This window comes from Callionymus lyra, chromosome 8 (assembly GCF_982586985.1).
Source record: "Callionymus lyra chromosome 8, fCalLyr1.hap1.1, whole genome shotgun sequence".
Classification (NCBI taxonomy): Eukaryota; Metazoa; Chordata; class Actinopteri; order Syngnathiformes; family Callionymidae; genus Callionymus; species Callionymus lyra.
Genome location: NC_141825.1, coordinates 20,787,973 through 20,801,865, shown reverse-complemented (window position 1 = coordinate 20,801,865; position 13,893 = coordinate 20,787,973). Strand labels below are relative to the sequence as shown.

Here is a 13,893-nt window from a genome sequence, read left to right as displayed (position 1 = left end):
AAGGCCTTTATTGAATCTATGGCCGCCTTCTGCAATCTTTGAATCAGTGCTCGAGTTCTAGATAAAACAGTAACTCTAGTCCCGAGCCTGAACTCTCCAGGGCGTGTAAAGAAGAAGAATTTGTTCCAACAGCCCGAGGTTCATTTGCACAAAGAGCCGCGTCTCCGGGGAAATCATGAAATATGTCCATATTAAAGGAAAATCTTTTCCTCCCCAACGTCTCGTAAACTCACCTCCTGGTGTCCCTGCTCGTGGAGCTGCTTCCCCAAGTTGTAGAGGCAGCTGGTGACGGAGCTCTTGTGGGCGTGAGGGTCCTTCAGGTTCTCGTCCGGGATGTCGGCACAGGTGAGGAAGGTCCGCTTGGACTCGTCCAGACGCCCTTGATTCATCAGGATGATCCCCGTGTTCAAGTAGGCAGCTGGTGACGGAACAGAACCATAAATCACTCAAAGGAGGTTCTGAGAAAACCAGGTGAAATTTAACAACGCAACCTTCACCTTTTTTTTTTTTATCCCTCTACACATGTGGGGTCTCGACTTTGCTTTACAGCCAGCTCGCTTCTTAATCCCCCGGTTGAGTTAAATTTAATTACACCAGTCACTTTACCTGACTCTGCTCGTTCATCAGGTTTTACTGCTTCTGCAGATTCTACTAAAAAAAACTCCTTTGGGAACAAGTTAAAGATTCTATCATTCTTTAAAGCCACTTAACCACGAGTGGATGTGCAGAAAGTGAGATTCAATTTAACCTCTGTGAAAGATTCAAAATCCCTCTGATCCGGAATATTGGAATCTGATGCCGAAATGATAAAATGTTCTTAGTAGGCCCCCGAGGAATGTTTCCCATCTGGCCCCCTCTGAACTGGACTCTCAGTAACTTCATTTACAGAGACGTTTGTACAGTAAGAGGATTTTACAGTATATATTAAATTACACTTCTATAAAAAATTGATTATAAAAGTCGGATTAAAGTTAAAGCAGTCGGAGTAGTGGAACTTATTCACATACTAAATTTACTTCACATTATTTTATTTGGCTGATCTCTTCAATGACGGTCCTGAACAATATGTCAATTTATTAAAGGTTTGTGCAATTAAATTTGCTTAGGGACGAATAAAAAGAGGCTTACTTTAATGTCTTTAGAAATAAAGAAGGAGAATTATCATTGCAAAACCAAACTGTTTGTTGTGTTTGACTCCCCTGACATGATAACTGTAGGTGAACGAATCAGGAATTGTAAACATGGTTAAGTTGCTAATAAAATAGGGAACAGGTAAGAAAAAGTCTGAGGTGTTGGAAAAGCACAAACTAATAAATTACGAAAAAAAAGAAAAGCATCCATAGTTCGTACCAGACTCTCATTACCGAACTCTGATTATGCTTCTTAATTTTTTAACAGCTAATTCACTGAGGATTGATTGAAAACTACTGGTTTTATGTTGACACACATTCATAAACATGAATGATCAGCTCTGAGTTGAGGATTAAGCCTGACCTTTGCATGTGTCCAGGGGGGATTATTTGGTAAATATTTTTTCTTGCAGGTCCATTAATCAATAAGCTGCCTCGGGGTAATTAGTCTCTGTGGAACTAGGCCTCCAAACAAATTGTGTTCTTGGAATAAATGAAGCCGATGGAAGGGATCGATCAAACGCCACGAGTTCTGAATGATTGAAGGGAAAGTAAACTTTTGACTAACAGGGAAAGAGACTATTTCGGCTGCTAAGAAGTAGACTGTTTCTATAACATTTGGGAAAACTGAATAAAAAAGTGTGCTTCCTCTACTAACATGACGCGATCTGTGAAAAGGTTAATTGGGGTCGGACTTACTGAACTCAAATAGCATGGACTGAATTTATTTAAAAAGTCAAATCAATAAGTCGACCCCATCAAGGGTCGAATCAATATCATCATCTATGTGTGGACAAAAATCAGTTCACTTTAAGCATTCAACCAATTCAACTTGTTAGTTGGGTTTAAGCTTATTTTGATTGATTCATTCTTCTTGCATCTCTTATGCAAGTGTAACAAGTTAATTCCGTGATGGTTGAGACAAAGCTAAAGACCGAGATGTTTCTGTTCTCGTTTCTGTTTTAGCTGAAGAAATGATTGACCAGAAAATTTGCTTAATTGGCAAAACAGATGGCGGCAATCAATGTAAGGAAAAACTTTGACGAAATATTGTCATCTACGAGCCTTTATCACGTAACTTAAACCAGACAAGATGCAGCATATTATACGGGCTAATCATGGTACAATGACTGTTATTTACTATACAGAGCAAATGTGATTGTCTTGTCGCGTTGACAATAAAAACAGTTTTTAATGCCAAGAAAAAACTCTCCCTGGCAAGTGTATCAATATCTTAGATGCAGTTTTGGTGCTTCATAGAGTAGGACGAATAAAATGTACAGAACAAAAGTGTTACTAAATGAAACTCAACTATACAAACATGTTAAAAACTGAATTACACCGTCTATAATCCAACCATCTTCCGTGACAGGAATAGATCCACAGTTTTCTTAATCTATAACAATAATGGAATCATAAGAACCTTTGTAAACTTGTGTTGGTGATACCTTAAAAACAGATATATTCAGACTTTTAGTCTATTGAAACTGGACGATAAAGATCATGGATGTGACTGAAATGTATACAAACTAAAATGACGGATGGACGCAAAACTAGACTAAAACTAAAAACAATACAAGCTGCAAGAAGGGATTGGTACCAATACCATAATGGCAACTGTTAAAAGATATAACCAGACACAAAACGGTTCCTTGTTTTTGCACCGTTTTTTGTTCACCACTGGTATCAGATAAAACCTAAACTAAAAGTTCCAAATTTAAAACATGCTTTGTGTGTTTTTCGTGATTCAAACTCTTTCAAGGTTGAATAAAAATCTGTCTTTCTTTCCAAAAGTGAAAAGAAAAAAAATTAATTGTGTTAAAAACGTTTTTTCCTTAAAATTGTGTTGCTTCTAGTTTAAGTGTTTTTCTAAAACTATGCGCGTATATTTTATTCATTTCAATGATAATTGCATTAGCAGTTTGACAAAAAATACGCCTCCTCGCCGCCGCTCTGCCTTCGACCGTGTCTTCTGCCGCGTTAATTAATTGGCCTGGTTATCAGCTCCGGCAGACGCCGGTGATTGTGATGTGAATGAAAATTCTCAAGCCGAGCAGGCTTCGTGACGAGAGCTTTAATTAAAGCACAAAAGCAAGGATGGATGTTGAACTCTGCCTGAATCATCTGGCATTGATTGATGGCTGAGGCGACGGGAAGCCAATTCTCGGCTTGATCAGGTGAAACTATGAACCGTTATCACCGGTAATATCATTTTTTTTAAAAGCAGCCACTAAAAAAAACCCCATATTAATCATCAGTGACCTCACAAGTTGGATTGTCAGTCTGTTGCTTCGTCTTGAGGCAAATCAGCCGAATATCCAGCCGCCCTTTTGCCCACATACTATTCTACCCTCTCATCACCGCAGCCTGAGTTCACGGTTGCCTGGAAACAGTGCAGCCACGGTCGCAGGAGCCGGAGACGGTCAATAAAAAAAAGGAGATGTACTTACAGGCCAGTGTGGGTCGGCTCCCGATGGCCAGCTTGTAGTAGTGAAGAGCCTCGGAGAACTTGTTGCTCTCCTGCAGCAGCAAACCACTGGAACACAGGTCGACACAGGGAAGGAAGTGTTTAGAGAAGAGGTAGGAAATTACATTTCCTCAGGGGCCAGATTGAAATATGAAATATATGTAACTAAATATGAATAACACAAATTAATCATAAATAAAAAACTGAATTTATCTCACAACATTATAACATTGTTATTATCTAATTATATATTTTCTATTTATCCATCCATCCATCTATCAAGCTACAGTAGAGTATCCATATATCTGTAGCATCTATCCATCCATCCATCTACCTATCTATAGTATCCATCTGTAGTATCCATCTGTAGTATCTATCTATAGTATCCATCTGTAGTATCCATCTGTAGTATCTATCTATAGTATCCATCTACAGTATCCATCTATAGTATCCATCTATATCTATAGTATCTATATATATTATCCATCTATAGTATTTATCAATAGTATCCATCTATAATATCTATAGTATCTAAGGTAAGGTAAGGTCAAACTTTATTGATCTATAGTATTTATCTATAGTATCCATCAATAGTATACTGTATATCAATAATATATATAGTATCTATCTATAGGATCCATAAATAGTATTTATTAATAATATCTATAGTATCCATCTATAGTATATATCTATAATATCATCTATACAGTAGTATCTGTAGTATTCATCAATAGTATCTATTTAAAGTATCTATAGTATATATCTATAGTATCCATCAATAGTATCTATCTAAAATATCTAAAGTATCTATCTACAATATCTATAGTATCCATCAATAGTATATCTATAGTATCTATCTGTAGTATCCATCTATAGTGTCTATAGTATCCATCAATAGTATCTATCTATAATATCTATAGTATCTATCTATAGTATCCATCTATAGTATCCATCTATAGTATCCATCTATAGTATCTATCTATAGTATCTATCTATAGTATCTATAGTATCCATCAATAGTATCAATCTATAATATCTATAGTATCTATCTATTGTATCCATCTATAGTTTCTATCTATAGTATTTTTATCCATCCACCCATGACTCTATCCATCAATCTCTATATCCATCCATCCATCTATCTATCTGTATCATCAGATAATATAACTTTCATGAGTAAAATGTGAATTATCAATGCTGGTTTAAGGAGAGTAAATCAAGTGAGACAGGATTTTGATAAGAGAAGAGACTCACAGGTTATAAAGCATGTCGGCCATGTTGCTACGGAAATAAAGGGCGTTCCTGTACGCCTGCTCGGCCTCCTCCATCTTCCCCTGGCTCTTCAGCACGTTACCGAGGTTTCCCCAAGCTGTTTTGAAAGAGAACGTTCATCAGAGACAGCATAAAAAGCTTTGTTTTAGTTTATCTTAGTTGTGACAAAGACTTTGTTGTATCGAGACTGTTAATCTTTATACGTAGAATATGTTCAAGTGTATCTTTTTTTTCCTTTTTCTTCTTTTAAACCAAATCAACTGAATCTGCGGTTAATATTTTCTGGGGGGGGTTTCTTCTGTTGCGCTTCAAAGATAAAATAAGATTTTTCTTTCCAAGCCACTTAACAATAGGTATAAACTTTAAATTGTTTATAGGTTACAGCATTATGGAAATAGATTAGTTTGACATGTTAATGAAAGGGAGAGTGTGGTAAAGGTTTTAAAATATGTATATAAATTGCAAAAGTGAGTTACAGAACAATAAATACATCATAAGGATATGGATGTAAAATCCCATTTTGACAACAACTTAAAATATTTTAGAGACAAAAGCTTAATTTACTTACAAATATTTAAAGTGGGAAGACAATGTATTTTCCATAAGTAAATGGTTTGAAAAAAATATAATATGTGTCAACTACCTTTTTTCATGAGAACGGTTGTGAATAACCAAAATAAAACTGTCACTATGTCTGTCATGAAGCTAGTTTGCTCTCATACAGTACATATATATATACTCCATACGTCTGTCAGGTACTTGTTGTTTCAAGTAAATTTTGTTTAAAGCTTCTGTTCTTTAACTTATATAATCATGTCCACGTTCAAGAACAGGTCCTGCTGTCCAATTCCAACAGGCGCGTCTGTGTTTAATGTTTGCTTCTCTTCAGCTCTGGTGCTGTAATGAGTGCAGGTCTACGACATCGCTGCAGCCCTGCTCAGCCGGGTCTCTGCCAAAACAAACAGCTGTCATGCCTCAGCTCCTCTGCAAAATCTGAAAGGGAAATTAGATAGCACAACATGTCCTGCTGTTGCCCTGCTAGTCTCCAATCAGCTTCTCTTTAGGAGTAACCCGTTCGGACGGGAATCGTTGTGCTGCCCTTGATTCGGAGCCCCGGATGAATGTAGCATTCATTTGGTGGAGGCGCTGTTCGGTGACATGAGAGGGTGACCTCACAAATAACAGGTCATGTGGTGAATCCAAGCCAAAGACATAGACATCACATTTAATGATTGGATGTCTGAAAATGACTTTCTCCTTGTCTTAAAGGCTTCAGTTTAGGATCTACCAGCTAAAAAACGCATAATTACTGAACTTGTTTAATGGCATAAAAACGCAATTATAGTAATAAAGTGTGTAGTTACAAATATCTCAAATAATTTCATCATCTAAAATATTTATGTTCATTTATTTTTTGAGTTGAGCAGGTCTGGTGTTTTTTTGGGGGTCTATCCAGAACTCTGAGTTAATTTACTGGAAGATATTTAAAATCTAATTTGTGCTTGGAAAAAGGTACGAAATCACTCATTCAAGGCAAAATCTTTACCAATTTTAAAGCCAAATAAAATCAATGAAAAGAAACTCTGGCCACAGGAGTGTTATTCTAGTCGTGGAGGGGTTGAATTCTTGAAGGGTATTGAAAGTATAATAACATTTTTTGGTCTTTTAAAGTAACTTAAATGACAATGTTATCTGTACTTGGTGTAATAGTGTAGTACATGTTTTTACAAATTACAACTTAAAATTAATAATGTATTTCTTTAACCACAGTTTCTTTTTGAGGATTGTAACAGGCTTGATCAAGTGTTTAATTAATTTTAAATTATTAAACCTTAACGGCAAAATAAAATACATAATATTCAAAGTAGAAGACTTGGATTTGTAGGATAAAAAACAAAACAATTTAAACCTTTAAATGATCTATTTTTGAGTGTTTTATATGAGACAAGAGTCTTCCTATTTCACCCGTAACATGTATATGATGCATCTTCAAATAAGTAAGTATAGGTTAAAATAAACTTGCATCAGCCGTAAAAAAATTGTGTTGTATTGTAGTTGTAATTGTGTCACTTTTTTTGTCTTATACCAGGAACCCCTAGTGATCCCATAGTTGGGGTCATACCAATCCTTTAAATGTTTCTTTCCCTCCTTTTTTTTCTACCTGCAGTACCACTCAGTACAGGTGTGTACCAAACCCAAACAGTTGTAGGCCTATTTGGAATATAAATTACACTAAACACATAATTCACATTTTAAACAACAAGTCTACAGAGACTACTGTAATACTGATGGTGTTCCCGGTCTAACCTTTAGCAGGGTTGACGGAAATCCCTGACTTGTACAGCATCTCCTCGTTCTCCCAGTCCTTGTTCCTCAAGACCGTTTTAGCACCGAATAGAAGAACAAGTGCGAAGCCGCAATAAACCAAGATAGTCCTGGAAGACCTGCGCCTCAGCCTGATGTAGAGCGACCTCATGCCCACGGCGAGCAACAGGCAGAAGCCCATGCTGGGGATGTACAGGACTCTTTCTGCGATGACGAAGCCAACATAGAAGAACAGGTTTGTGGCAGGTAGAAAGGGAATCGCCAACAAGCCAAGGGAGAAAACCACCACATTCTCGGTGGTGGGTAAAGTCATCCTGCTCTCGTAGTGATTTTTCGTACCGTTCTGCACGTGGTTTGTGTGATTGTTTGTGTGGTTTAACTGTTCGTTTCCGTTGTGGTAACTGTGTCCATTGCTATTCCCGTTTCGGCCATTAGTGTAATGGTGAGCTTTGCCATTGGCTTCCTTTCCCTTGGTCCTGCCTGGTGTCCTCAAACAGAACCAAGCCATCGACAACAACCCAAAGTAGAAAAAAAGTGTGTGAAAATTCCTCCAGTCTGAAAAAGTTCTAATCAAAGGCAGCGTGTCCATCGACCAATCGAAGCTGAGGGTGTCCGGGCAGAGAAGCAGCCAGAAGTTCATGGCTGGTAGATAGAAAAAGGTCAAAGTTCTGGTGATAAGGGACGAGGAGTCCGCCGCCGGGTTGTCGGAGTTGGAGAAGTTTGGGGGTTTGTTTCCCATCCAGTAGAAGCGGCAGGCCAACAGGACGGCTCCCCACGACGCCAGCAGGAAAACATTCAGCAGCAGGTGGAGGTTATTTCTCTAAAAGACAAACAGAAACACACATCGATCAAACACTGAATCCAGTCTGTCACAGGAAACTGCTTCATTTTTTCTCCGTAAAACGTCACTTTCATCAGGAGTGCGGTCGAGACCTGACCACGAACTGAGCAACGTATAAGATTGGGAATAAAACACCAGCTGAAACTCCCTGCAGACGTCTTAGGACTTGGCATGGTTGCAGTGTTTTGTGAAGGCGGAGCTGCAAATATACGTTCTGGAGGATCTCGAGGAAGGGTGCACTAATGTGTCGAGGCAACTCTATAAAACCACAAGATTTCCAGATGCAAACAAAAAGGCTAACTTTCCAGTTTATTGTTATTTCTGAGGTCTGGAAGTAATGGAGGAAAATATGATATTTGGTAAATAAAGCCATAAATCAGGGGGGAAGTGACATTGTTGACTGTGGTCCTGTTGTTCTGTTGATCACTCTCATGTTTAGACCTACTTCAAACTTAGATAAGAGACTGCAAGCAACAAAAGTTATGCAGGTTGAATGACACACAAAAAAGCATAGCCATTGTACGCGTTTTTTTAAACTACATCGCTTGTGTTGTGGTGTGTTGATGGCGAAGATGTTCTAAACACTGTACGCGAGTCACTCAAGAAAAGCGCAGATTAAATAAAAATGTGTTTTAAGAACGATAAAACTTGTTAATAAAGATATAGTGAATCACATAACATGTGTTTCTAATGTCCTTGTAAATAAAACTATAGAGTTTAATAGATTTAAAAAAAAAAAAACGAATTAAAAGGACAACTTTTCAGCACCTTCATTATTCTTTATTCCAAATAAGATATGTTTTACACAAATTGTTGCTCATTTCAAATTTTTTATGATTATCTTTGATAAATGAATACTAAAATATCAATAAAAAGTGTATTTCAATTTCAAAATAAATGCTAAGCTTAGTAGCTAAGCTAGTTGATAACAGTGCTACCCTATATCACGGATAAATGGAACACCCGTAACACTATTTTCTCTACGTAAAATTTTAATTATGATAAAAAAATATATATATTATGAAAATGAAAGTCATCTAAGGTGAATGGATGAAAAAACTTCTCTCATTACCACAGAGACACTTGTATTTACGTAACAATTGTAATTTCACATCACCATTTTTCTGACTCTGCACATTTCACCACACATTTTTGGATCAGCGAACCCAAACAAGTCTTTATGAAGCGTTCTGGTTGCATTACTTGATACTCAAGACTTTGTAGAAATATGCCTGGAAAAATGACAATATTTAGAGTGTGCGGGACGATTGAGTGGAGAATGATGAGGCATCTATGCCAAGGCGGGTGTTGGGTTTTTGATTGATGTATATTTGGATGGAACAATGTGCCGAGCTTTCCATTCCTTATGTTCATGCACAGAAACAAATAAAAAAACGATCAGATTGCAGCAAAAAAATACAGAACATCACCTCACATTCTTTTTAAATTGTTCTGTACACACGCTGACTTGACAGAGATTTGAAAGTGATGAAAACAAGTTCATCTCAATTGATTAAAATTCAATTTCAAGTTTCAAGTTCATATTTATCTTCACCCAAGTGGATTTTTAAGGGTTCTATTTCCTGCCCAATTGTCCTGGATGATGTAGCCTCTCTGCACCGACTGATGCCCGCAGGACACAAACATCTTTTTTTGTTTTGATCATAAACATTCAGCCGCCACTGCTGAAAGGGAAACTATCGATTTCCTCTCTTGTCTATTGTCGGCTACAGATTTCCACAGGAGAGAGCGACTCCTGTAACCCCCAGGGACCAGAGACTGAAGGCGATTCATCTCTTGACAACTGTGAGTCCCAGCGCCTCTTTAATCCATTTTTAAGGAAACGTCTTATGCTTTTATGAGTTTCCTGCAGTTTCATTGGTGACCCTAGAATTGTCTCTTGGTGTAATAAATATTGTTTGAATTTCAGAGAAAAATAATGTAATTATTTCTGTTATTTAAAGTTGATTCTATAAATGCTTCATTTCAAGAAAATATTACGATTTTAATATACAATTGTCTCTGGTAAAAAAAAAAAAAGTACCTAAAGAGGTAACTCCTAAAATAAGTGAAAAGTAAAAACAGGTATTTCATTTACTTATAATTAGTGCAGTTCGGACAACATTGAACCATCTTTTTCTGTCGTAAAACTTTATCTACAGTTCAAACGTCGGCAGATTTCTTGGGGCACACTGGGGTCTCTGTTATAAACTAAATGGTTTGACCAGGGATACAAACTATTTGGAATCCAAACATTTTTATTATTGACATGTTTTCTTTTTCAAAAGCAGGTTCAGAAGATTCTCTGAGATGTTTGTCCCTATCTTATCAATTAAAACAATAATACATTTTTTTGTACTCCATTGTGGAAAAATAAGTGTTAGAATAAGTCTTACTAAAAGACTACAACTGTGACAAATTGACCAATTAGGAAGTGTTGCTGAATCAATATTTATATTTAGTAGTCAGCATTTTTAATTGTACCTAGCATGAATATGTTATAGTCGTATAGTGTTTTCCTAATGCATACATACTCATGAGATACTGGTTATTGGGAAGTTGTTTTGGATAAAAAAATATTTAATATATATTGTTTCTCTTAAATCTTCTGTCTTCACTGTTATTTCAAGATATAAGATTTCAAGCAGCAGCAGTAACCGCAGTGATAGAGTAGATGGGGTTGAAAGCGGTGGAGGGATATTGGTTCCAGTCAGGCTGTTCCTGAAAAAGCTTTCTCTGACAAGATAAGTAAACAGGAAATTAAAGAGAAAAAACCTACAGGAGGTAAATCTTTTATAAAAAAATGTATGAAAATAAAACGCTTTAGGTGATTTGAATCCACATAAATAATGTCGATGAAATAGATAAAGGTCGTCCCTGACAAAGCCTCAGCGGGAAGCCTTACATCAAGTCACTTAATAGAAAGTTACCACCCTGCTAGCTACTGTGTACCAAAATACATCAGTCACTTGGCAACCAAAGGTCAGTCTTTCAGTTTGCTTTGCAGTTTCTCATTTATTATATGGAGCTGCTGGAGGCAGTTTCCCCCTGAAATTACATTTTTAATAAATAATACTCAACTATAGAATGTAATATAGGTTCACAAGAAACAACAGATTTATCCTAATGGATCAGTCACGTTGAAAAATAGTATAAATCTATAGTCTAGTTTGTTATAAGAAATTGCAAGATAATTACATCATTCTTCAAAATAATTGCCTACAATCGATTTGTCTTAGTGTAACTTTAAAGTTAGTCTTTTAAAGACCTATTTAAGTTTATAAATGTTAATGTTTTGACAAGAAATACAAATGATGTGGGTGTCTCACTTTACAGTTGATTTGAAGATCTGAGCCTCTATGAACACGAAGACACGTGGTCCAGAAAGAAAACTCCTATCTTTGAGAAACGCAAGAAGAGAAACACTTTGCAACTTCTTAACTTGAAGTTTGAGACGATAAACTCTGAGAGATGTAAAGGTGATCGTGATTCCTGAGGCGTGTACTTTGTAGAAAGTTTCACACGGAGCCCTACTGAGAGGGTTGATACACTTTGGTCTTCGCTTCAGGGAAGATCCGACAGAGTTTTCCAGCTCCAGCCATCTTGTTTGGCTGATAAGAAAGAGGTACTTGAGGCCGTTTGTGAAACGAGAGCGAAGTAAACAGCCGAAACGTATTTTCTGCACTCCTCAAGGCCACCTTCAAGCTGACGGTGTGATGTTGCTCTCCACACCGAGTTTGAACGTTTTTTGTTTGTCTTTCACAAATGAGGCGCCAGATCTCTGGAACCGATTCGATTCTCCTCAAATGCACAAGAAAGATTCTCTAAATGTTTTTGTATCTATGCAGTGAAGGACGGAGTTAATGAGTTTTCAGTATCTTGGAGATGAATTTGAAAAGGATCTCAATGCACCGACAAACAAAAAAAGAAAACTTATTAGTCATTTTAAAGGAAATATTATATTTTAGATTCATGATTATTCTTCAAAAATTCAATATAAGACTTAAACAGAGAGCACAATAAAAGTAATTTCTGGACTAAACAACGGCACTTTTTAAGAAGAGTAAATGTGTTCATCATTCACACACATTAATGATGGAAAACAAATGGAGAAAAGCATATTATGCTGCACGCAAGCCTGATATCAATAAACCAATGGTGGGACGGCAGCGTAAAGAACTGACTAGAAAAGGTTTCAGAGGAAATCAAAGAATGTGACCTGAATCGTCTTTTTTAATAGGTGTTTTTTTGGTTTGTCTTTCTAGTCGTGCTAAAAAACCCATTCTGTTTATTAATCTCATGTTACAACATGGACACCTGCAGATATATCTGTACATACAAATGTTTTTTTCTTTTTAAATGTTGGCAATGCGGCTAGTAGTGGAAATAGGGCATTTATATATTTATATATTAAAAGGTACTTAAGAGCTTAATAGCTAAATAGTCACAAAATAACATAACTTTTGTAGCCACTTAAATAGATTTGATTGAAAGATTTACCTATATTAAACATGCTCTTACTCTAGATGCTTCACGTTGAAAGATAAAATACATAAAGAAATCCTAGTAATTTAATACCCATGGTGCCAAACTTTATATAGAAAAAGAAAACAAGAATGTAAAACAAAGTTAATTTTATTGAAGTAATGGAAACTGCCTTAACTCGATATGAGGCAAGAAAATCTATACAGAACAACGTTGCTACAGCACTGTTTTCATTCACTTTGGCTTTATAATCAGAAAAATGCACTCCCACTTTCATTTGCAAAGGAGCGGCGAGGAAGCAAATCGGATCGATAACGTGTAAAGGAGAGAAATAAAATGTATTAACGTCACATTCTTTCGATGCTGGCTGAGAACTTGAATAATCCTGCACATCCTACATTTTAATAAAGCACCAGGGTCGCCGCTAGAAGAATCTATGAGCGAGGAGAAGACAGATTGTCATGTCTGACCTATCTCCTCCTCTCCATGATTACTGAGATCAATGGCCTGCTCCGGGTCTTTCATCACGCCGCAATGATGGACTGGTAATTGAAGGGGAAAACGAACGTGGGCCAGCAAAAAAAAAACAAAAAACGCCAGACGGTCCAAGACAAAAACCCTTAAATTAAACTGAACTACCCTTTCCAGTCGCTATTGTTTCTTATTTCAGCAACGCAATCTGACTCTTATCAGCAGCCGCTCACCTCCTCAGAGGCAACAAAGAAACCTCTGCGTGTAAAAACATTATTGTCCGCCGGCAGGACAAGATAAGGAGGTAACAATGTGTTAGGGATTAGCAGCAGCTGGCTCATAATTTTAAACTGATGCATGACAATTGTTCTCACGCACAGAACACGCTGAACGACATGTTTATGGCGAAAAATAAATTTTCTTTGGCACTGATTTGAAGTCCATAGTTCAAGTTTGAGGAGGAAGAAAGATAACCTGTGATGCACCGTGGAGAAAGAGTTCTAGGAAATGTATTCCACGGTCATATATCGATAGAGTATTATAAACACAAAAGAAAACCTCTGGGATTTCAATATTATCTTCTTTTTTTTTTTACTTCACAAAAGCTGGCTCGTCTATTTTCAGAGACGCTCTTCAGTTTTGAACAGATAACCTTCTGTAAAGTGGACCGGAGCTCCAGAACAGCTTGGACATGTGCAGCGAGAGGTCACAGTGGCGGACCTTGAGAGAGCACCTGCTGCCCACCACTTATGATTCAAGTGTTTAACCCGTGTGATCCCATTTGAAAACCTATGAGACCGGCTGGAAATAGAAAATCTGAAATCGAACTTCTGGACTATGGCTATCAAGATAGAACTAGTGGACCATAGGAATGTCAGGTCGGGGATTTGCACCTTTGACCT

At 37.0% G+C, this 13,893-nt stretch overlaps 1 protein-coding gene across 1 annotated transcript in view; it reads right to left on the bottom strand.

The window, feature by feature from the left end:
- tmtc2b (transmembrane O-mannosyltransferase targeting cadherins 2b) overlaps positions 1–13,893 on the bottom strand; it is a 104,757-nt gene that overhangs the window by 33,877 nt on the left and 56,987 nt on the right. Inside the window, exons 3-6 of the mRNA XM_087797712.1 lie at positions 7,177–8,014; positions 4,852–4,966; positions 3,581–3,666; positions 234–418 (exon numbers count right to left, since the gene is read on the bottom strand). Of these exons, the coding sequence (XP_087653838.1) occupies positions 234–418; positions 3,581–3,666; positions 4,852–4,966; positions 7,177–8,014 (1,224 nt within the window). The remainder of the gene's footprint in view (positions 1–233; positions 419–3,580; positions 3,667–4,851; positions 4,967–7,176; positions 8,015–13,893) is intronic.